We start from the raw sequence: 21,996 nt of genomic DNA on the forward strand, positions 1-21,996 counted from the left end.
CGCAAAATATTTTTGCATAGACGCGCAACAATTTTGAAAAAAGAATTCAAATACTTTTGAATATTTTGTCATTTATTTTGCCTCACACCAGGAGGGTTGTGGGGGGTGTGTCTGTGTGAGTGCTTTAGACGTCTCATCCACTAATTTGCTTAATTTCTGTCAGGACTCAAAGCCAAAACTGAAAGAAAAACTTTTTTCGAATGGGGAATTTTTGGTTGCCACAGCAACATGTAAAACAAATAAATAAATACGAATAAATTCTCCAAAACAGCATAATTAACGTTCGTTCAAGTTCTCTCGGCCTACACCACACACCAGACCACCGATGTGAATGCTCTGCGCCTCCATATACATACATACATGTGGATGTATGTATAAATATATTTAGTAAAAATATAAAAATATTGTTTAAATTAGAGAGATCTGAGATGGGTATGGGGATGCTATGCCAAAGGAAACACCTGCTCAAGAGTGACGTCGGTGATGTCCCACACATGTGCCGCACATTTCGAGTGACTTCATTTGCCTAAAAGGCCAGTGGGCAGGGGTCAGGGGCCAGAGCAGGATGAAAGTCAGTTAAGTTGCTAAAACAAGCCAATTCAACCCACCCATTTTTACTCCACAGGAACGTACCCTGTTCCATGTGCGTGTGGATTACCCGTTGCCATCCTCCAGAGAGCGACAAACAGTCCCAGTTGTCGGGGCCATAACAAAGGGAGCGTGAGCGTGTGTGGTGTCTGAATCAGCCACAAAATGAAGCGCGACGTGTCCACATCGACAATTGGTCGGGACGAGGCCCGCCGTCCACTGATGGAGGCCTACATGTTTCAGCGTCGTCTACTGCTTGGTTGCAGTCTGCTGATGGTCATCTCCCTGCTAATCTGGATTCTGGCCATATCAACGGACCACTGGATCATCATATCCGGCGGAACAGGTGCGTACAAGTACAAGTACTGGCAGTGATTCTGTCATTGTCATGCTTCAAAGCCACCTTCTCCTCTCTTTAGGCATCTTCATACCGGAGTCCAGACGCTTCTTCATGTCCTCGCACTCGGGACTGTGGCGGCATTGCCGCAACACAATCGTGCCCAATGCCCTGAGCAATGCGCAGGTTGTCCGGAACTTCAGCTCGATGTCCTACACGTCCCAGATTAACATCAACGATGCCAAGCGCAATCTCTCCCACATGGAGTTCATCAAGAGCTTTGCCCAGGAAAAACTGAACGACTCGGACAGCTTCACGGAGTCGGCACGTCGTCGCATGTTCGCCCATTGGGCACGGGGCGAAGAGGAGGAGTTTCAGACGTTTCGCAACGCCTTCCGCAAGCTGGTCATGTCCACAGAGGAGAGCCAGCGCCAGTTCAATGCAACAGCCGTTAAGCCCATACCGATCGATCCCTTGGACGTCAATGGCATCAAAATGCGGCAGACGTTCGGCTCCGCCCTGCAGCGTGTCAAGTACAACAACACGTGGTCCTACTATGTGATCCCGGAGGTGGCCCAAGAGGCCATATTCCGCAACTGGACGGACTACCCGCTGGTGGTGCGACTCCTGGCCACCTACATTCGCGACATCAACATACCCGCCTTTGTGCTAAACGATGAGCGTGTGATCCTGATCCTGGTGCCGCCGCTGCCGCCGAGACGGGGCGGACATACAGCCTTTTACAGTTACATACCGAATCGTAAGTGGAATCTGCATATTGCGGGATGTCCATCGACTAATAACCAAACCAAATCAAATCGTTTCTCGCACAGAGCGCTGCAAATATATCGACATGTTCCCCAACTCCAACACCCTGCGCAATGAGCCCGGCTTCGACGACGAGCTGATGGGTAGGTTCCCGCCCCCAACTGCGATCAGTGACAGTTAGTAATTGGCAGTGGGTTGGTATTCTCTTTCAGACTATATCCGAACGCAGGCATCGTTTGCCTGCATTACACTATTCGTCATGAGCCTGGGCGCAATCTTCTCCTTCTACACGTTCATGAATCCTCGGTACATGTTCAAGCGACTGGCCGGCGGCATTCACCTGGTGGCTGCCTCCACAGCCTTGGTAGTTCTCCAGGTTCTGTTCTCATCCATTGACTACACAAAGGACCACCTGTTTTATGCATATCCGGATGGTGCGGAGTTAACGTGAGTATCGCCGGCGCGTTAGGTTTTCTTTTCGCTAAGACGCCAACTCCTTCATTGCAGCTATGGATATGGCGTCTTTTTGGCCTGGTTCACGTTTGTGGATAACATTTTCTGCGGTCTTATGTTCCTGTGGTACTCTGGCAAGAAGAAGGGCGCCAAAGCACCCAATGACGAGGTGGCCATGGCAGACGAGCCGACTATAATGGGCAGATAATAGAAGAATGCCGAAGATGACGATGGGCATTGTTTGCTGATGCCCTTCTTGCGACCAAAGACCAAAGCAACCAGCGTATGTTTGGTTTGCTTTTCATTTAAATTTTGTTATTTGTTGTTTTCTTAATAGATGTATTTAAACTGTTCGCTTTATTACGTTAAGAATGCAATAAAGAAGTTATTGGATTTCAGTCGGTGCAAGCCGCCATGATTTAAATTTAAATACAACCCTGAACTGTAATAGCTATCGGCTGGTTCGCTGTGGAATTTCTAGTCGGGAACGGAACTGGTTCATTGTCATCGAATCGGGCCGCAGATGTAAACAAACGCATGTGCTAAAGAAACTTTTTTAATTAAACCTTTTTTGCAATAATTCGACTATAATAGGGACTATGGAAACTGGAGATCAGCTTATAGCAGATGTGTTTACTACACGTGCGAAGGAGCTTTCGGCAGAAGAAAAGCAAAAGCTAGAAGAGCAAAACAAACGGCTTGTGCCTGAATTCAGAGCCAACAAACTGGAAGTGGAGGCACAGCGACACTGGGACATATTTTACAAGCGCAATGAAACCCGCTTTTTCAAGGATCGCCACTGGACGACACGCGAGTTCCAAGAGCTACTCGACCAGAGCGACATCCGAGAAGCAGAACAGAGACGCACGCTTTTAGAGGTTGGCTGCGGCGTGGGCAATCTGGTGTTTCCACTGCTGGAAGAACAGTGCAGGGAGGAGGGCAACAAAGAGTCTGTGCCCTGTGGAAGATTCTACTTTTATGCCTGCGACTTCTCACCCCGAGCCGTGGATTTTGTTCGAGCCAATCCCCTGTACGATGCCAGCAATATTACGGCCTTTCAGTGCGACATAACCACGCAACAGGTGCATGAGCACATACCTGCTGGCAGCCTGGATGTGTGCACCATGATCTTTGTGCTGTCTGCCATTCACCCGCACAAGTTCGAAGCTGTGGTGCAGAATCTGTGGCGGCTTCTTAAGCCGGGTGGATTGGTTCTGTTCAGGGACTACGGGCTGTACGACATGGCCCAGCTGCGCTTCAAGCCAGGCAACAAAATCGCAGAGAATCTGTACGTGCGTCAGGATGGCACCCGAAGCTACTACTTTGCCGAGCAGGAGGTGGCTCACCTGTTCACGAGGAGCGGCTTTGAGATTCTAACCAATGCGTACGTACATCGGCGAACTCTGAATATCAAGGAGGGCGTCGATGTGCCGCGCATCTTTCTACAGGGAAAGTTCAGGAAAAAAGTACTGTGACGCACACTGTTACGTATATAGTTTTCAATTTTATTTTAAATCAATAACATGGTTCAAGTCAACGTTCAATAAATATTTGTATGCATGTACATATGTATATAGTAGTATCTATTAGTTTACATATGCTATCGTATGTTAGGGACAAAGTAGAATAGATACCTGCTAAATTCAATTGCAGTTGTTCGCCCGACCCCATTTCTCTCTGGCTGCAAATGCAGTAGATATCGAATACTAGAATTGTTTGCTTACCTAAATCAAATGAAATGCATTGAAATGTATACATTCTGCTCATCATCATCATCATCATCGTTATCATCATACTGCTGTGGAAGAACTTCCACTCTCATTAAAGTACTAATGGGGCTTTCGCATTCAACGATATCTACTGCATGGCGAGTGGCTCTGCGCTGCGCTGCTCTGCTCCGAGTGTATAATTCTTGTATAATTGTTGTGACGTATTTGAAACACTTAGACTAGCCAAATTAACCGACAAATTACATGCATATATGTACATGATTCCATAAGTAGTAATGTAGATTTTACCAACAATTATGTTTAGAATACATATAAGTATACGAACAACTGAGAGAACCCATCAGATTTTAACAAATTCAAAAGATTCTTAAGTATTGCGTTACATTCAGATTTACAGTTCATCCGCGCCCGGGTTACGTTCGGCTAATACCCAGCAGTAAATTGCGAATATACATATATAATAATGATAGTAAATATATATACTTGATACTTGGATTTGGCTAATTGGCTGTGGGATACTATTCCACCAGGCCATGCTCCGCCAGCTTGCCACCGTTGCTATTGCTGTGGCCCAGGGGCGCCAGTTCGATGCTGGAATCGAAGCTTTTGGTCAGCATGTCGCTGCTGGTGACCGAGTTGGTGTTGCTGTTTATCGAGGGCAGGGCTCCGCTGCCTGCCACGGCGCCGATGCCATCGTTGAGGTCGCTGTCAATACTGAAGCTGTTGCTGCCGTTCTCATTGATCAGCGAGAGCGTCTGCATCGGCAGCATGTCGGAGGGGGGTTGCTGCTCCGCATTTGAATTCGAATTCAAGTCCGATTGGAGCTGCAGCAGCGAGTTGCGTTGCGTGTGCTTGTCGAACTTTCGTTGCGGTGGTTTCGGCGGTTCCTTGTCCTTCTCCTTATCCTTGGATTTCTTGAAGCCCGCGATTAAGGCCTTGTGCGCCTGGGCCTTGATCCCTTCCATGCTCGGTCGCATGATAGAAGTACGAGTGCCCGAGCTCTCCTTGGTCGACGGCGACTCCTTGGCCCCCGGCTCCGCTTCCTCCGTGACGCTGGCCAGCTGCTGTGGATTTTGCTGCATGGTGAGGTCCTGCACCTGTATGGGTATGTCATCGGGCAGCTTTTTCGTGCGGAATGATGCGTTCGTGATCATGGACTTAGAAACAGATGTCGTCACCGTATTGGTAGCTGGTGTCAGGGCTACGCTCAGTCCCATCGGCCCGTCGTTGGGCTGCCCTGACGGGTTCGCATGCAGGGAATTGCGCACGGCGCTGGTCACCAGAATGAGCTCCGTGTACATTTCATAGGTGGCACGGTTGTGTATATCGTCTAGTGTCTGTATGGCTATCGTACCATAGCCATTGAACATGGCAAAGTAGATGGCGTGCACCAATTCAATCAGGAAGGACGATGACAGTGGAATGCGCGGAGAAGATGGTTTTGGAAAAGTGGCCCCCGTCGCTGGATCAGATCTGCAATGCATTGGATTACAATTAAAGCCCATTGATAGCGATTGAGGAGGACAATGAATTGGGTGCGGTGCTCACCCATAGCTCATGCGATGACCATGCCCGGATTTGGTGGTGAATCCCTGGTTGACCAACTGCGAAGTCACTCGGCATAGATGTAGCAACGAAGACTTTTGCGTCTGACTGACGTGCTGGTTGTAGCAAAAGAGCAATGTCGTCAGGATCCGCATGCGATTCTGAGCATTTACTGTCTCGATTCGCTGATGTGGTCCCCACTTGAGCTCGCGGTTGCAGTTCTCCTCCCAGCGCCGCAGATCGGTCAACGGAAGATTCTTCATTTCGTGGTACACAGACGTCTGGGCTAGGATGGGCATGCGGAAGACGACCACCTTCTGGCCGCCATCGTCGGTGGATACCTCACCGTTATAAATGCAAATCAGCAGCGTCTCCACTCCGCGAGACGCCTTCTTATCGCCCGCCGAAACGGCATGCAGGTACGTGTAGATTAGCACAGGAATGAATTGCAACGGAAACTTGTGTAGCGTCACCTCGGGCGACCTATAGAAGGACAACAGTTGCTGGCAAATGTCGTGAACCATTTCCTCGTTGCGCTGCCTCTCATTGAATATGGTGAAGATGGCCTCGGCGATTTCCGGGTCTGTCTCATGTTCCACAACAAACGCCTCCGACTCGGCTGGCTGCCCTCGAGTCCGCTGATAGTCCTCCAGCCAGTCTCTCACCAATTCGGCCATTGCCCGCAGCGACCTGAAATTGTCGCAGTCACATTCACAATGTCATGTCACCAATGGAGACCTGCAGAGTCCGAATATGAACCTTGGTCTCACCTTGACCTCAACGATACACGTAATGGTAGCCGTGCAATTAAAGCTATCAATGTGGATTATAAAACACCTATCGCCGCGAATTATGTATTAACAGTGTTTTGCTTAATTAATTTATCGCCCCCGCTGCACGGCCAAGAAATAAATACCATTTCAGTTTCGAGAAATACCATTTAAATACCATACCATAAGAAAACCAGGGCAGTCCGGCGATCAATCGAAACTTAACCCACTTAACACCCCTCTCTTTAAAAAGTTGAGCACCTTTTGTTAAACCTCGCAAAATAATACTGTTTGTAAAGGTTCTTTGTAGCTTCAGCCTCCTCTTTACTTACAAAACAAAAATGACAACCGACATCTTCCATCTGTAATGCGTAGAATACATTAAAGTTACATAAATTTCGTTGAAATATTAAATACCCCCCTGGTCGACAATGGGATAATGTTCTATTTTATTGATTGAAATCGTGTTCCACGATTTTGACATTCAGTTTAATATTACTAGATAGTTTGAACCCTCAACACTGCGCATATAACTTTATCCAATAGGTGAATCAATTTTCTACAAGACTAGCTTTGATTTGTAATCTGATATAATCTGGACGCACTGCAGCGACAGAGAACCGTTAGAATCATACTTTGGAAGTATAATTTGGCTGGCCTAAGTTAGCTGTGGTTGTTGGAAAACATTTTGCTATATTGGTCTTAAAGTGTAATGGGAGAGATAATTTTTTAATACATTTGATTCGAAACGAAACTGACATTACTTCATCAACTTTCTGACGATATCAACTGGGAAGGGAAACACATAGGACAATGTTTTGTCATTGCAGATTGTGTTGAGCGTTTGCAGATAACGCAATTGCAGAGCAATGGGATTTGTTTCCATTATATCGGCAGCTTCCTTTAGCGCTTTGACAGCGTCTCTCTCTCCAAAAGCAGCCGCTACCTTGGCCTTTGCCTCCCGCAGCGCCTCCTGTTCGACAGCCAGAGCTCGCCGCAGCTGGTCGGGCAGAATAATCTCCTTACTGAGAAGAGACATTTCAGTCCACAACAGAGGAATTACTTGGCCTGGTCGAGCTACTTACACTTCCACCCGCTCGACACGCACTCCCCAGGGTTCGGTGCAATCATCAAGGATGGCTTCAATTCTCTTGGACAGCGTCTCCTTGGACATTAGGAGGTCCAGAAGCATGTGGGTGCCGGCCACATTTCGAAGCGTGGCCTTGGCCATCAATTCAACGGCTCCTCTATGATCGAAGACCTGCAGAACTGCATCAATGGGCTGCTTGATGCTGTAGTAGACAACTGCATCGACTTTGATCGTCACCATATCTTTGGTGAGAATCTCCTGGGGCGATACGTCAAAGGATGTGGTGCGCAGGTCCACTTTAATGTACGCATCAATGCACGGGAATGTGAAAACCAGTCCTGGACCACGCGGTCCGCCAGGGAGGAGGCGACCTAAGCGCAAAATAACCGCTCGCTGGTATTCCTGCAGGATCACGAGACACATGAACACCGAAATGGGGAAAGTTATCACCATCAATATGACCGAGAGTAGATAAAAAATTCTCTCCAAGAGATTAGGGGGAATATTTTCGGCTGTCAATGAAGAAGAGTGACTCAATCGAATGGCAGCGATGAGACCAAAGTGAACTCACTTGTCGGCACATTGCGCTCAGTCGCCACGGCACTAAGATACGGTGCTCTCATGAATGGCTGCACGAAATTCAGATCAATAAGACTTTCAGGCGAACGTGGCAACTCCGAGCCCGAGAGTCCATTCTTTGACTCCTCCGGATGCTTGCTCATTACAAAGAATTTTACACAGTAAAAAGAAAACTAAGCGATGAAAAACAATCTACTTGAAACAGTCTCTCAATATTTACTTGAGAGGATTTCCAAAGGCAATAGACCGTAGAATTGAGGTTGAATATGTTACATGTATAATTGGCTAGAATACAGCATTCATTTAAGGTTCGCTAGCTGGGCTGACGTGATACATCTTGAGCAACCTCCACGCGACTGCGGGGACGCCAAAGGTCTAGCAGTCGGACTATAAAATGGGCCACTACGAAAAAGACCAGAAACCAGGAGCCATGCTGATACACTGCGTACACCAGCTCGCTAGTGGTGAAGGCTTGCTCCTGGAGCACTCGATCGTAGACCCTAACTGTCCGACGAGCAACATCCTCCCAGTTGTAGAGAGTCTCCACCAGGTCATTGCACTTGTACGGGCAGAGCACAGGCTCTATTTGGCTACTTTCATCGGCAGGAATGGAGGAACACGTTTGGGACCAGCTAACCGGATCACGAGTTGAGGGATTTTGTTTTCGTTGTCGTCGCTTTCCCCGTCCATCAGTCTCAGAAGGAATGTTTCCATTAGAGGCAGGAGTTTGTGTCATACTAGATACACTTTTTTTATGTCTATCTATGGCTACTAAAATGGCAGAGTGGATGGCATCAATATCCGGCTCTGCCAGCAGTATTAAGCTTTTTGGAAGCACCTCGGGAATGCCACCAACGCTGGTGGACACAACCTGGAGACCGCAAGAGGCGGCCTCCACTATGGCCATACAGTATGCCTCCGTTAGCGAGGTATTCACAAATATATGGCCGCGTACGAGAACATCACGTACTTTGACGTGATCCACAGCGCCCACCATTTCTACTCGATCCTGCATATTGGTCTTTTCGCGTATCTCCTCCAGCAAATCTCTTTTTGGTCCATCACCAACGATAATGAAGTTAACATTATGTGTGTTCTTAAAGCGAGGAATCACACCGGCAAGCAGATCGATGCCCTTGCGGTAGACAAGCCGGGAAGCCACCACAATGTTGACTACGGAAAAATTATTAGAATCCTGAATTATTTGATTCAGTGCGTCCACTCACTTGTGTCGTCGCTGGGTCGTTGCCTGATATCTGGAGTGAATAAGGCGGTGTCTACAGCATTTGGTATCACGGAAACCCGATGTTTGGCCATACGTGCTCGCAGCACCGTGTTCTCCTTGCCAATGTGCGACACACAGATGGCATGATTCACCATGCTCAAATTCACCTCCAGAAGATTGTTGGTGAGTGCGGCCGATAAGTCAGCAAAGCCAAAAAGGCTGTGATCCGTAAATACCGTCTGAAATTGACAGAAGATTAGTCATTTGTCCACTAAATATTGTTAGATTGTACTACTTTTAGACCAAGCAGAGAGCCCACCATCAGAGCTTCATGGGCTAAGGCACTGAAGGCCGAGTGGCCATGCACGACCTCCACACGTTCCCGCAGGAGGACGGCCCGCAACATGGGTAAGTTGCAGACGGCAGTTGGCAGGATGCACTGACTGTAGCAGACTTTAATGGGAAGATAATAAACCTTGAGACCGTGCGTGAGATAGCGGATACCACTGCAATCTCCATAGGCATGGGTCAGCACAACGATCTGAGAATTGTGTTGAAGATTAGTCCACATTTGTATGTACATTATCTGGCTTCCGCTTACCTTGTGACCCAGGCTAAGCAACATTTGTGACAGATTGTATACATGCTCCTCGACCCCGCCGATGCTCGGATAGAAGAAGTCCGACACCATGCAGATGCGCATCTTTCACACTTGACGAGTTCTAGCTCACATGCAGGGGACATCACACATAAAACAAATTAAAATGCAATAAATAAAAACGAACGCACAGCCCAGTGCGGCTCTGCCTGCAGTTTCTAGTGCTGTCAAATTCGCAATGACAGTGCTGGAAAACGTATTTCTGTTGCGTACTTGCAGCAGCTCCCATTAGTGAGCGGGGGGAGGAGTAAAAGAAAAGTTGTTTTCTGGAGTTTCTACATGGCTGCAATATGCAGAACTCCAAGGCCAAAATGGACGAATTTAAGTCGAAATTCATGGACATGCTGCACAAACAGGTAACAAACAGTCCCACGGGCAACAGTGCACACTTGGTACTTTGGTTTTCGCTCACAATGAAACTACTTACGCACACAGACGAATCGACAAATGAAAATTCCTGCCATGGGCTTCTCGGACTACTTCATCCAAACGGTAACAACCGATGCCTCACCCAATGATGAAGTGGATACCACCGACGAAGCCTCGGCCGGAGCATCGAACGCACAAAGATCGGATCAGGAAATCCTAGAGAGCATTGAAGAATGCTACTATAGCCCTGACAGCAACCCGCAGCTGTATGAACTCAAGGTAAACTAGATGATGAACTGGCGCATGAATCGAAGACTCACTTCTCACTTTGCCACCTCCCGCAGAAAGTTCTTAGCGACGGCATCGACAACGAGCTTATCGAGGTCACCATTGCACAATTGCGCACACAACAAAAGGTATTGACCAAGCAGGTGCTGCAGAACATATTGGAGCAGCGCAATGCTTGCAGCAGTGAGTTTTCCGCCATCAATGACACGCAAAAGAAGCTTGAGGAGTCGCTCTGGACGTGTCAGAAGGCGAGGTCCTATTTGAACTTCGCTCGCACAAACCTTACCACGACCAGCTTGGAGATACTCGCCAGTTACCGCAAGCGGGAGGTTCTCAAAGAGGTCTTGGACACTCTATTGGCCATAAGGAAACTGGTACCACTGCACTTATCCTATAAATCAATTCAATTATACAGTTTCAATCTTTTCCAGCGCACAACTGACGTGGAGCTGCAAAAACTGCTAGCAGACCATAACTACAGCGCTGCGATTGCTCTCCTGCTCCAATGCAAAAGCTCCGCAGAGGCCTACATGCAATATAATTGCGTGCAGTCGCTCTACAAGAAGCTGCAGGAGACCATGTTGCTTATGGAATATCAACTGGACACGGTGCTGAATGAGATGGTGCTGAACTTTGATACGCGCAAGTATGCCAAGCTGCAGGAGGCCTACAAGTTGGCAAACAAATCGCTGATGGCGATGGATCAGCTGCACATCAACTATATTTCGGCCATTCATTCCTCGGTCAATGCTGTGCTTCGTGGCTACAGCGATCCCAATCAGGACGATCAGATCAAGCTACTCTTTGAACAGTTGTGCGAGCAACTAAACTCTGAAAAGCTTATACCCTGCCTGATAAGCTTGTGCAAAACGTTCTGGACCATTTTGGCCTCCTACTATCAGGTTGTGATGTGGCACAACAACTACAAGCTGTATGGCCACGAGGAGGCTGAATCTCCCGATGTCTACATCCAGCAAAAGCTAAAAAAGGGCCAGTCACGACTCTGGAACGATATACTGACCAAAGTGTGCCTATTCCTGCAGAGCGCCAAGCTGACTGCGCTTAAATACGACCAGTTCATCCAAGTGATGTCCATTGTACAGCGTCTGAAGAAAGTGGGAGTGGAGTTCTGTGGCGAGCAGTCGGAAAAACTGATTGAGATCATGCAGCAGCAAAGTGAGGAGTTCTTCAGGCGGTATCACATTTGCTGTGTGGAAGAGATTTGCTTGTTCTTGGACAACGAATCCTGGACGCCAGTAGACTCGTTTGCGCACATCCTTCAACTGCCTGTAAGGCTGTAACTGCAATACCCTTCGAATTTTCCATAGATTACTAATATTGTTGTCATTATAGGAATTCCGTTCGGTCCGTCACACGCTGCGTCGTCACAAGTCGCCGACAACAGCGCTGTTGGCCTCCTCGAACAATTCCCCGATCAGCAACAATAATTGCGACGAGCTGGTCTCCGTACACTCACAGGATGGTGGCAGCTCCATCTATGGTTCCTATGGCTACTTTTTGCGCTTCTCCGAGAAAAGTTCGCCCTTTGACGGCGGCCTAGATGCGGCTATGCTTGAGGAGGATATTCTGTCTGGCATTGTGGACGAGGCCTCCTGCTACTTCAGCGAGGAGAGCGACGACGAGCAGAAGAGTTTGCAGAGCAAAGAGTTTGACGATGCTAGCAAGTAAGTGGCAACCCTCATCACCCCCATACCACTATCTCAAAGTAATCGTTTGATCAGCCAACTGCTAGTGAACAATACGGCCTTGAATGTGCTGCGCTGCCTTGGACGCTACCTGCAAATGTGCAAACTGCTGCATTGCATCTCTCCCAAGATTGTGTCCTGCATGCTGGAGCTTATTGACTTTTACGTGTATGCAGTTCACGAGATCTTTGGCAAGGACGCGGTAAGTGAGAGCCTCAAAAATCGAAGAATTTAATCATAAAGAAATACTCTTTCATAAACAGCTGGTGGCCACGGATAAAATGTATACACCACGGCTGGAGCGACGCTTGCTCTCTGTGGAGGCGAATGTTCTGCCACAGATCAAGCTGTGGCCGCTTAACTTTTCCTCTCTGGTATGGTTTGGTCTGCGTGTGATCTGCACTTGAGGGTCAATCCAATAATCATTCTCTTTTTAGGCCAACAACGAGCTGGCCAATCCAGACACTCTCTACGGCCTGCCGCAGCGCATTGTGGCTGTGGAGGCTGGACGCAGTATGTTCCAGCAATTCCACATTCTCCAGCACTACCTTAATCACCTTTTACCCGTTTCCGAGCGTCCCCTGCTGTTGGCTATCTGGAGTATAGTGAATACATGTTGGATCTGGCGAAACCAGTTTACACCTGCGTCACCTCGCGCGTCATTGATCTGTCGGCCATACTGGCGCAAATGGCCAAGGTCAAGTGGGATGTGAATCATGTGATACACCAGCATAGCAGCTATAGTGATGTGCTGAATCGGGTATGTGGTAAAGGGCATCGCATTGCAAGCAATCTCCTCTAACATTCATTCATTTGCAGAACATTCAGAGCTTTGCCATGTGCCTGGAGGAGACGGCCAAAGAGGTGGCTGTTCCTAACAAGCACGTTTGGAATTCCATGGCCCATGTGGCCACACACCTGCTCGTGGAAGGGTAAGCTGTGGACAACAAGACTAAACACATCGTAAAACCCTTGACCCAAAATCTTCCCATTTAGCTTTTCTAATGTGAAGAAATGCTCGGCCGGAGGGCGGGCACTGATGCAATTGGATTTCGCCAACTTTATGTCATTCCTTGAGCTTATCTCGAATCAAAAGTATCCCCAGCACCGCTCGTATGTGGATGTGTTCATCAAAACGTATTACTTCTCGCCGGAACAATTCGAGCAGTGGATCGAGCAACAACGACATGAGGACGACTACTCCGCCAAGCAGTTGACAAATCTGATACAGTGCATCTGTGCCAGTGACAAGCGCACAAGGCAAAGGCTGTTGCAGTTGCTGGACGGTCCAGCAATGCCCAATGGGGGAACGCCGACGACAACGCCGCAAAAGAATAACTCCAGCTCTGGCTCGAATCTGAGCAGTGTTATCTGAGACCCCATGATAATTTTCATATATATATATATTTATTTTGTTATTTTGTTTGCAAACCGATTTGGTTCAGCCCAACCCAACCGAACCAAACCCTTTGTTAGTAGAGCAATCTCGTGACATTCTTTCAATGTATTTAACATTCCGTTTAGTGCAAATTAACATTGTGTTAAGGCTTACATACATACTTTAGTTACTTAGGCGATCTCCATGATGTACTTCGTTTCGAATTCTAAATCTATTTGAATCTCTATCCTATCTCAACGCAATTCGCTCTCTATTCGCACTCAGATGCAACACAATTGGCGATTGGTTATTCATTAACCGTGACTTAAGTACCTAGAGAAAGCATATATACATATATATATAATATATACAGAATCACACGTCGCATTATTAAGATGCATGAACAGCTATTTATTAATATCCTAATTACCTAATTGTAATATTTATTTGCAGAAGGCAACGGACAAATAATTGTAATAGAGCGCCGCTCAATCAATAGAAATCGATTTGATTCGCGCGCTTACCGAACTAACTAACATCCAAAAATACACAAACACAAACACGAATACTAAATAGTTGTAACGTAACCAACCAACCACTAACAAAGATAACATATTTTGAGATATGCATATTACAATGAAAACTTCAATTGCCTTATCTTCTCGGGGGCGTGAATCGCACGCATTACGCACGCACCTTCTCCTTGGCCAAGGAACGCCCCCCGTCTGCATGGGACATTCAGCATATAAATATATTCGGTCATCGTTGTGCGCTTCACACTAACCATACGCCATGTGGACTGTCCTGAGCATTTTGCTATTTCTTTGGGCTATCGCCACAGTCTGGGGATCCACTGTGGACTTCATCAGGAGCGTGGCCAGGGAGTCTTCGCTGACGGTGCTGATAATCCGCTATGACTACTGCCCAGACGCCTGGCTGCCTGAACTCTTCGCATCAAGTTCCATCCCAGTGGTGCTGCAGGCGGCCAGCAGTGCTCAGCCGCGGCCAGAGGAGTTTTCCCCTGCACTGCACGTTGTGTGCCTGCCCGGAGATGGACTGTACGTGGAGGAGGTGGTGCAAGCTTTTGCCACAGCGTTGGAGGACAGACGCAGTGAGAAATGTCTACTTTATCTATCGAATAGATCGGCCAATTCCGATGCAATGAACCTGGTGCTGCGACGCTGCTACGAACTGAAAATGCTGAACGTCGTCGGACTGATGGCAGCCGATGAGCGGAGCTTCTACTACCGCTACCTTCCGTATCCCGAGTTCAGGGTAGAGCGGCGTTCGCTACAGTCGTCGCCCATCTTCGAGCCTAACTTCCCCAACATGCATGGAGAGCCGCTGATTGTAATGCCAGACCAATGGCATCCACGCTCGGTCGTCTATGTGGACAGACGCACGGGGAAAAAGGTTCTGGCTGGATCTGTTGGCCGATTTGTCCGCACCTTGGTCTGGAAACTGAACGCCACCCTGCAGTATGCCCAGGCTGTCACCCCGGGTCGCTTTCTCAATGCGAATGCCCTGCGAGAACTTGTCAAGCGGTCGCCCATCGATCTGCCGGCCAGCATGTCCCTGATTAGCGAGGTGAAGCAAATGCCTCACATTAGCTATCCCTTTGAGTTGACCCACATGTGCCTGATGATTCCCGTGGCAAACGAGATTCCTGTGCGGGACATCTACCGGCTCCTGAGCAGCGCCGAAAACGTATGCATTGCTCTGGCCATCGTGTATGCCTATGGCCTAGTGCTCACCTGCCAAAGACGTCTGCATGAGCGGGAAGTGTACTTTGTGGACTTCCTGCTGAACGACAGAGCTCTGCGCGGAGTCCTGGGGCAGTCCTTCAAGCTGACTAACCAAGAGAGTGGCTCCTCGAGCAAGTGGATCTGCCTTTTGCTGGGCATTGTCGGCCTCAACATCAGCTGCATCTTCGGAGCGGCCCTGGAAACGATGCTAGCCCATCCGCCGAGGCAATTCCAGCCCCGCAGCATCGCTGATGTCAGGCGTGCCCGCCTGCCCCTGGTCGCCATCGAGGAAGATCTGGATTCTGTCGCGGATCTTCAGTTACCCGTTCTGACCGTCAATGCCAGCGAGTACAACCGGCTGCGGGATGACGCGAACACCAGCTACGTCTACCTGGCCTCGCGCCTACACTGGACACAGTTCGAGAACCAGCAAAAGTACTTTTCGCGAGAGCTTTTCATCTACTCCAAGGACGCCTGCCTGATGTCGCTGGCTCTGCTGACCTTCGAGCTGCCCAAGAACTCCTGGTTTGCGGCGCCCATCAGCAAACTCATTCTGGAGGCGAGAGCCAACGGCATCTATCAGTATTGGGTGGGGATGCATCACTACGACATGTCTGTGGCCGGTGTCGCCAGCCTGCGGGATCTCAGCTTGGACCAGACACCTCGTGAGGCTCATCAAACAGGCAGTGCCCTGCGACTCATTGATCTGCAATGGATTTGGCTGGCATATGGACTTCTGACTCTGATTTCCATCCTGCTGTTCATCCTCGAGATCGGCTGGCAGCGAACCGCACTTCAAAGTAGTTGCAAACCCTTTTGTTCGGAATAAGTTTATTGTTGAATGGTCGCAAGGAAGGTGGACAAGTTGAAAGTGAAATTGAATTGGTCTATGGGGCTTGTGGGTTAATGGAGTGGAGTGGAACGCAGGTGGTCAAGTCCAATTCCGTTCGTTCGTTGGCGCGTTGGGACTGCGTCTAGGCCACATTGGTATGCTCGTCACGGTGGAAGATCTTCACGTCGAAGAACTTGAAGTTCTGCACATCGAAGTAGTAGTCGTGCTTCACCGGACGGTTGAAGGGGAAGCCGAAGGGCAGGGCATCTACATAGCGGGAGCCGTGACCGATGCCGCAGCTGATGATGGGGTCGTAGCCGGTGTGCTGGGGCACGGCAGGCTGATGGAAGGGATAGACCATATAGAAGAACTGGAAGACCTGGCCACCCTTCTTGCCCTTGGGCAGCATCATGCGGTTGGGTACACCGCAGTGGGCCTCGGACTGATCCAGCTTGAACTTGTAGTCGCTGGTGGAGGCATCCATCAGCTTCTGGTAGAGCTCCAGATAGGTGGTGCGATCGTTGACCCAGATGAAGAAGTCGTTGCTGCTGCGCTTGATGTGGGTGACGCCGGCCTCCAGTTGCACCTTGAAGTGATCCAGTTCGAAGAAGTTCTGGTAATTGTTCTCCAGTGGGATGATGAGACCGTGCTCGTCGTACTTGGGTCCAATGAACACCTTCACAATGGCATCCTGGGCCTTGTCGGAGCTGACGTCCAGGGTGAAGTCAAAGGGCTTGTGGTTCAGGCGATGCTGGCGCGCCTTAATCACATAGCTCACACCGTTGTAGTGCGAGTTGCGGCCGTAGGAGTACAGATTGTCGTGGCTTTCCTTAACATTCACCGGTGGCTCAACATTCACGGCGTTGCTGATGTCGGCATCGAAATACTCGAAAAAGGTGGTCAGACTCTCGGACATGTGAACGGCATCGATGGAGACGCCCTCGAATCCGTAGTCCTGCTTCTTGTACTCGGGGAAGGTCTCCATTAGGTGCCAGTAGTGTCCGACCAGGTTCTTGTACACTTCGTAGAACAGAGGGTCGCGCAGCGACGTCTCGTAGTGCATGAAGCGGCCGGGGAAGCTCTCGAAGTGCTTGCCGACTTGGTGACCTTCGTTCACGATGAAACGGTAAGCCTTGTCCAGGCTGCCGAAGAACTTCTTGTCAATGCTGTCCACATTGCCCTGAATCATATTTCCCAGCTGGTTGATCACCTCGCCATCGAATTTCTCGTTCTTGTGGATCCAGTCCATCACACGCTGGGTGTAAGTTTCCACCTCCTGGACGTGCTCGATGTTGTGCTCATGGTAGAAGCTGTGATGGTTGTCGCGATGCCAGTCGGGAACGCCATTGTAGCTGCGGAGGGCGCTGTGGTAGCCGGAGGCGACCGGTGCGTACATGTTGAAGGTGGGCACCTCGCCCACATCGTTGGAGAGACGCTCCAGATACCAGCGGGCGAGTAGCTGCCAGTGGGTGTAGAGGTAGAGCTCTCCGCGACGGTCCTGGTTCAGCACATGCTGCTCCGAGCCCTTGGTCCAGAAGGGATAGTCGAGGTTGTAGTGGTAGTAGAAGCTGTTGAAGCCCACATCCTCCAGGAAGTACGCCATTTCGTGGTCATAGTTGAGACTGCCGTAATGATTCGAGTAGTTCGACTTGAGCACCACATTGAAGATGTTGTCCATCTTCTTCACGTGGTGGAAGCCGTGCATCTTGTAGTGCTCGGCCATCTCCAGGGTCTGGCCGTCGAAGTAGCTCCAGGGATGGATCTCGTAGTGGGCTGGCAGGATGATGCCCTGCATGTCTTCGCGGGCAACGGTGACAACGGTGATGGCGTACACAAACAGCTGCTTGTTCACGTGTTGGCGGGCCCAGAAGACGGCGTGCTGGAAGGTTTCCCAGTTCTTGGCAAAGTAGAAGAGGCGCACCAGACCGCGGGCGTACTCCTCATGGCGCTCGTACATCACGGACCACAGCTGATCGTCGTGGAAGGGATGGTGCTGCCACAGCTCGAAGAAGTGCTCCAGCATCTCGGGGTGATTGTAGTCGCCCAAATGGTCCCATGGCTTGTACTCGGCGTAGCTGGCGGGGTATTCAGTGACGAACACATCGTCCTGGTAGATGTGCTGCATTATATTGAGCATAAACTTCTGCTTGGTCAAGAAGTCCTTTTCGGCCACCTTCGACTCAATGTGCTTGGCTTGGCCGCCAAGGGCCAGCAGTGCCACCGAAAGAACTGCGATCACCGTGAACGACTGCATCTTGCGGAATCATAACTCTGCTCCGTTTGCAGCCTGCATTTATACCCACCCAATCCCTAGCGTCGGCGATAGCGAGATCAATGGCCGGTCACTTGTATAGCCTTGAAATTGTGCGAGATCCGTTCGACCCCTCCAATTGCAACGGATCGAATTGAAGGTGATAAGGCTCGATTGAAGCTCTGGATCCGCATCGCCATCGGACTACCTTTTTTCAAACGGTGATCGGTGTTCAAGCGGCCGTCATTTCTTACAATCAGTTACATAAGCGGCTCAGGTTACATTGATGCCAGATCACCTGTTGATTGGACGTTACTAAGCTGGCAGGCACTTCACTTGATAAGATTACAGAGGGCTTTGTTGTTGCATCGTCAGGTCGAGCTGTGGTCAGGCGCATTATTATTATCAAGCGATGCTATAAATATTCCAAATTGGAAACATTGTTCTTAGAACGACAAGGGTAGGGAGCAAAGCCAAGAGCATTGCACCATCAGCAGAAACACATAGTCCAATTCCATAAGTGTCCAAATAATGCGCAACGGAGAATGGCTCTTCCTCGCGCGTTTATAAATATGGGCTCTTCCTCGCGCGTTTATAAATATGGGCATTTCTCTGACAAGGTCCACCGAGACTAAAAAATGCAATGTCATATAATTCTGTTGCGATGTTATAGTCTAAATTTAATGAACGACAACTAATTTCATTAACTTTGATGTGAAAACCTATTCAAATAAGCACAAGTTTCCTTTTTCTGTATTTTTTGGTTTTTGATTTTGTAGTCATGTTTTCTATTACTATTATCTCGTATAAAAAATGTGATTCTTGAGAAAAGTTATTCCACAAAATCTTTCCAACATATTTAACTATCTAAAAAAAATACAAGAAAAATATTTTTAGCTGTTATTTACATTTACATAAACAGAAAAATAGAATCATATTCGCTATATCAAACGCACAACCTGAACAGAAATTAGCACCAATATATTGGCCCAACCTATGACTAAAACCTGAATTTGAATCGATCGCCGCGAAGTGGTTCCATATATTTCCCGTGCAAATGGCTTGGTTTTTTCCAAAAATCTCGAAAAGAATTGTTGCCCAAAATCGACTTTAGCACTAGTTGTAGGGCTAGTCAAGAGGTGTGTCATTAAGGTAAAACAATTTTGAAAATCCGTCTTATTTTGACCTTTGTACCTCGCCTTTAGAGAAATGCCCATATGAACCATATATTGCAGATAGTTGGAACAATTGCTGCTTGGCGTGGTGTCTGAGATGAGTCATTTTTTAAACTATTTCTACACATTCGTATTCGATTTCAAATCAATAATAATAGTACAATAGAAAATACTCTTTATCATCATCGAGAATTTCAATTGGAGACATCTCAGCCAACTTGGAGACTTCAGATCATCAATTGCATATTGAAAGTCTTCAATTGCCTTTTCGTAGCGCCGCTGGCGCACTCAAGTCAGTGTAAACAGCCTATTCTTTTGTGATTTATGGAAAACTTTACCAAATATTCAAAAATTCGCGGGTCTGTAGAGCTGCAGCTGTTTCCGATTATTATTTTGTGCACAGCTGCGACCAGGGATGGAAACGGTATTGATAGTTGACTTTAATAATCGGACGTTATACCGATGATTATCATTTTTAAAAATTATTTAAAACGGAAACATTTGTCTACCGTAAATATACATATAATATTTATTAATTTAACATATTGACTTCTGTTTGCAAAAAAGGCTTGGCTACAAAGGCCTTTGGCTAAGACCATAAACATATAATTTGACCACTTTAATACAATTGAATGTGAATTGTTTTGCAATTGTCATTTAAAAGTTCACTGACTTGTTTATCGCACGCTCTCAACTTTGAAGTCTACACCTTTGCTTTGTAACTTTGTGAATAGTAGCAGCGTCAGCAGATGATTTGGTGACAAATTGGCGGCACACGGTGGGATAGGCTCGGGAATTTGTTTAATGTTTGATTAACAAGTCTACGCAGAATAACAGGCTGTCAAAATAAGCCGTCCAATCTCCAAATATGTACTCACATTGCAAATTAATTGCTTATGTTTGCTCTCGTCTGATTGTATCATATTTTTGTATGACTAGGCGTGAAATTCTTATACACTGCGCGAAAACAAGATCAATTTTCCATACTGAGTCTAATCTGATTCTAAATAACTTCTTAAACGGTTTAACTGCAGGCTGGGAGTACATTTACGCACACAAACACAATTCAGTTTGAATGCGCGGCATTGTTTAAACGGGACTTAATCGTTGTTTATACGAGCTTATAGTGTTGAGCAACGCTTTTAGAGTGACAAGCGCTTTTCCTTTTTCGTTTTTGGTAGATTTTATTCCGGTGAGCTGTTCGTAAAGCCGATTTATGGTGCATATATAGTAAAGTTTCCCTATTATTCAGGTGAATTTCGTAGGCTACAATGATGTCTGCAGATAACCAGACTGATGCAACGAGATTTCTGCTACCGGAAGGTGGTGATGCTGCCGCCAAGACGACGGAAATTAGTGAGCTCGCATCCGATGCAGCTACTGCTCCAACTACATCCACTGCTTCCGATCAGGGCGGTGAGAATGCCTTCAAGATGCCAATGCCGCCAGGCAATGCTGCCAAGAATAAACAACCCAACTACTTCCTCAAGGACGCGGTGCCTGGTCACAAGAGCAGCGTCGCATCGCTCAAGTTCAGCGCGGATGGCGACTATTTGGTGAGCGCATCCGCAGACTGCTTGCTCAAGTTGTGGGATGTGCGCACGCTCCAAAGCAATCAGACGCTGGCAGGGCACGCGAAGGGCATCAACCATGTGGTGTGCTCGCCGAATGGCAAGCTCCTTGGCAGTGGCAGCGACGACAAAACGGTGAAGCTGTGGGACCCGAATACTAATAGTTGCGTAAAGACCTTGCAGGGACATACAAACTATGTGTTCTGCTGCTGCTTCAATCCGCAGAGCAATCTCATTGCGACTGCCAGTTTCGACGGTTCGGTGCACCTGTGGGACCTCCGAACGGGCAGGATCCTCAAGGGATTGCGGGCTCATGGCGATCCCACCACATCTGTGGACTTTAATCGCAACGGCAGCCACTTCATAACGAGCAGCCACGACGGATTCGTGCGAATGTGGGAAACGGCCACCTTTCATCTCGTGAAGACGTTGATAACCGACGACGACAACCCCGTGGTGGGCCATGCAAAGTTCTCGCCCAATGGCAAATACATACTCACCTCCAACTTTGACAGCACCCACAAATTGTGGAATTACGAAAAGTCCAAGGTACTGCGCCGATATACAGGACACAAGAACGAGTCCTACTGCCTGAATGCCAACTTCTCCATTACGGCCGGGATGTGGATTGTGTCGGGCAGTGAGGACAAATCGCTGTGCATCTGGAACCTGCAGTCGAGTGAGCTGGTCCAGAAGATTGACACCAACGGCGACTTGGTTATCTGCACCGACTGTCATCCGAAGGAGAACATCATTGCCACTGGTTCGCTTGTGAAGCCCTTCACCGTCAAAGCATGGAAGAGCTGTGAATAAGCGCCTCTAAGCGCCTGGCCTGCAACGAGCTGAGTTCCTTAAACCAGCAAAAATCAAGCAAATAAACCGATTTAAATTGTCCCATAAGTGTTTGTTTGAAGGGGCGGCCCTGCCATTGAGCAGAC

At 48.2% G+C, this 21,996-nt stretch overlaps 9 protein-coding genes across 10 annotated transcripts; 5 read left to right on the top strand and 4 right to left on the bottom strand.

Moving 5' to 3' along the window:
• The first annotated feature begins 748 nt into the window (after positions 1-748).
• Positions 749-2,576, top strand: LOC111077152. Of its 2 annotated transcripts, none has more exons than XM_022371310.2 (5): positions 749-934; positions 1,008-1,685; positions 1,759-1,836; positions 1,885-2,140; positions 2,201-2,576. In XM_022371310.2, exons 1-5 carry the CDS (start codon positions 754-756, stop codon positions 2,352-2,354), a joined length of 1,347 nt encoding a protein of 448 aa, XP_022227002.1. In that variant the 5' UTR covers positions 749-753; the 3' UTR covers positions 2,355-2,576. The 2 variants fall into 2 exon arrangements, with proteins under 2 accessions (XP_022227002.1, XP_022227003.1); XM_022371311.2 differs by having other exon boundaries at positions 1,906-2,140.
• A 66-nt stretch (positions 2,577-2,642) lies between these two features.
• Positions 2,643-3,710, top strand: LOC111077157 (tRNA N(3)-methylcytidine methyltransferase METTL6). The gene has a single exon (XM_022371317.2). It carries the CDS (start codon positions 2,746-2,748, stop codon positions 3,619-3,621), a length of 876 nt encoding a protein of 291 aa, XP_022227009.2. The 5' UTR covers positions 2,643-2,745; the 3' UTR covers positions 3,622-3,710.
• A 511-nt stretch (positions 3,711-4,221) lies between these two features.
• Positions 4,222-6,342, bottom strand: LOC111077151 (hyccin). The gene is made up of 3 exons (XM_022371309.2): positions 6,192-6,342; positions 5,425-6,111; positions 4,222-5,349 (listed from the first exon to the last, which is right to left on the bottom strand). Exons 2-3 carry the CDS (start codon positions 6,096-6,098, stop codon positions 4,395-4,397), a joined length of 1,629 nt encoding a protein of 542 aa, XP_022227001.2. The 5' UTR covers positions 6,099-6,111; positions 6,192-6,342; the 3' UTR covers positions 4,222-4,394.
• Positions 6,343-6,692: 350 nt separating this feature from the next.
• Positions 6,693-8,089, bottom strand: LOC111077164 (band 7 protein AGAP004871). The gene is made up of 3 exons (XM_022371324.2): positions 7,853-8,089; positions 7,277-7,793; positions 6,693-7,216 (listed from the first exon to the last, which is right to left on the bottom strand). Exons 1-3 carry the CDS (start codon positions 8,001-8,003, stop codon positions 6,952-6,954), a joined length of 933 nt encoding a protein of 310 aa, XP_022227016.1. The 5' UTR covers positions 8,004-8,089; the 3' UTR covers positions 6,693-6,951.
• A 29-nt stretch (positions 8,090-8,118) lies between these two features.
• LOC111077162 (phosphatidylinositol N-acetylglucosaminyltransferase subunit A) lies at positions 8,119-9,915 on the bottom strand. Its single transcript, XM_022371323.2, has 4 exons — positions 9,687-9,915; positions 9,381-9,626; positions 9,087-9,324; positions 8,119-9,033 (listed from the first exon to the last, which is right to left on the bottom strand). Exons 1-4 carry the CDS (start codon positions 9,786-9,788, stop codon positions 8,174-8,176), a joined length of 1,446 nt encoding a protein of 481 aa, XP_022227015.2. The 5' UTR covers positions 9,789-9,915; the 3' UTR covers positions 8,119-8,173.
• Positions 9,916-9,937: 22 nt separating this feature from the next.
• Positions 9,938-14,121, top strand: LOC111077159 (syndetin). The gene is given in 11 exon segments (XM_022371320.2): positions 9,938-10,099; positions 10,179-10,391; positions 10,457-10,774; positions 10,832-11,689; positions 11,754-12,085; positions 12,143-12,308; positions 12,370-12,480; positions 12,544-12,691; positions 12,694-12,866; positions 12,926-13,038; positions 13,103-14,121. Coding segments are annotated over 11 exon segments (2,877 nt in total). The 5' UTR covers positions 9,938-10,033; the 3' UTR covers positions 13,482-14,121.
• Positions 14,122-14,276: 155 nt separating this feature from the next.
• Positions 14,277-16,058, top strand: LOC111077161. The gene has a single exon (XM_022371322.2). The coding sequence runs from the start codon at positions 14,277-14,279 to the stop codon at positions 16,056-16,058; it is 1,782 nt and encodes a 593-aa protein (XP_022227014.2).
• Positions 16,044-18,337, bottom strand: LOC111077160 (larval serum protein 2). Its single transcript, XM_022371321.2, has one exon. The coding sequence runs from the start codon at positions 18,313-18,315 to the stop codon at positions 16,204-16,206; it is 2,112 nt and encodes a 703-aa protein (XP_022227013.1). The 5' UTR covers positions 18,316-18,337; the 3' UTR covers positions 16,044-16,203.
• Positions 18,338-20,554: 2,217 nt separating this feature from the next.
• On the top strand, positions 20,555-21,951 carry LOC111077132 (WD repeat-containing protein 5). The gene is made up of 2 exons (XM_041592844.1): positions 20,555-20,679; positions 20,740-21,951. Exon 2 carries the CDS (start codon positions 20,759-20,761, stop codon positions 21,869-21,871), a length of 1,113 nt encoding a protein of 370 aa, XP_041448778.1. The 5' UTR covers positions 20,555-20,679; positions 20,740-20,758; the 3' UTR covers positions 21,872-21,951.
• The last annotated feature ends 45 nt before the right edge of the window (positions 21,952-21,996 follow it).

The sequence above is a fragment of the Drosophila obscura genome, unplaced genomic scaffold (genome assembly GCF_018151105.1).
Source record: "Drosophila obscura isolate BZ-5 IFL unplaced genomic scaffold, ASM1815110v1 contig_186, whole genome shotgun sequence".
Lineage (NCBI taxonomy): Eukaryota > Metazoa > Arthropoda > Insecta > Diptera > Drosophilidae > Drosophila > Drosophila obscura.

What these genes read in the sequence shown, in the direction of transcription:
- LOC111077151 (XM_022371309.2), bottom strand. Translation starts at nt 6,098, where the DNA reads ATGGCCGAATTGGTGAGAGACTGGCTGGAGGACTATCAGCGGACTCGA. An exon ending in GGTCATCGCATGAGCTATGG is followed by an intron (nt 5,350 to 5,424) that starts GTGAGCACCGCA and finishes AATGCATTGCAG; the next exon opens with ATCTGATCCAGCGACGGGGG.
- LOC111077161 (XM_022371322.2), top strand. Translation starts at nt 14,277, where the DNA reads ATGTGGACTGTCCTGAGCATTTTGCTATTTCTTTGGGCTATCGCCACA.
- LOC111077162 (XM_022371323.2), bottom strand. Translation starts at nt 9,788, where the DNA reads ATGCGCATCTGCATGGTGTCGGACTTCTTCTATCCGAGCATCGGCGGG. An exon ending in TGCTTAGCCTGGGTCACAAG is followed by an intron (nt 9,627 to 9,686) that starts GTAAGCGGAAGC and finishes CACAATTCTCAG; the next exon opens with ATCGTTGTGCTGACCCATGC. An exon ending in GCTCTCTGCTTGGTCTAAAA is followed by an intron (nt 9,325 to 9,380) that starts GTAGTACAATCT and finishes TGTCAATTTCAG; the next exon opens with ACGGTATTTACGGATCACAG.
- LOC111077164 (XM_022371324.2), bottom strand. Translation starts at nt 8,003, where the DNA reads ATGAGCAAGCATCCGGAGGAGTCAAAGAATGGACTCTCGGGCTCGGAG. An exon ending in TGAGCGCAATGTGCCGACAA is followed by an intron (nt 7,794 to 7,852) that starts GTGAGTTCACTT and finishes CTTCATTGACAG; the next exon opens with CCGAAAATATTCCCCCTAAT. An exon ending in CGTGTCGAGCGGGTGGAAGT is followed by an intron (nt 7,217 to 7,276) that starts GTAAGTAGCTCG and finishes GTCTCTTCTCAG; the next exon opens with TAAGGAGATTATTCTGCCCG.
- LOC111077152 (XM_022371310.2), top strand. Translation starts at nt 754, where the DNA reads ATGAAGCGCGACGTGTCCACATCGACAATTGGTCGGGACGAGGCCCGC. An exon ending in TTACAGTTACATACCGAATC is followed by an intron (nt 1,686 to 1,758) that starts GTAAGTGGAATC and finishes TTTCTCGCACAG; the next exon opens with AGCGCTGCAAATATATCGAC. An exon ending in CTTCGACGACGAGCTGATGG is followed by an intron (nt 1,837 to 1,884) that starts GTAGGTTCCCGC and finishes AGTAATTGGCAG; the next exon opens with TGGGTTGGTATTCTCTTTCA.
- LOC111077132 (XM_041592844.1), top strand. Translation starts at nt 20,759, where the DNA reads ATGATGTCTGCAGATAACCAGACTGATGCAACGAGATTTCTGCTACCG.
- LOC111077160 (XM_022371321.2), bottom strand. Translation starts at nt 18,315, where the DNA reads ATGCAGTCGTTCACGGTGATCGCAGTTCTTTCGGTGGCACTGCTGGCC.
- LOC111077157 (XM_022371317.2), top strand. Translation starts at nt 2,746, where the DNA reads ATGGAAACTGGAGATCAGCTTATAGCAGATGTGTTTACTACACGTGCG.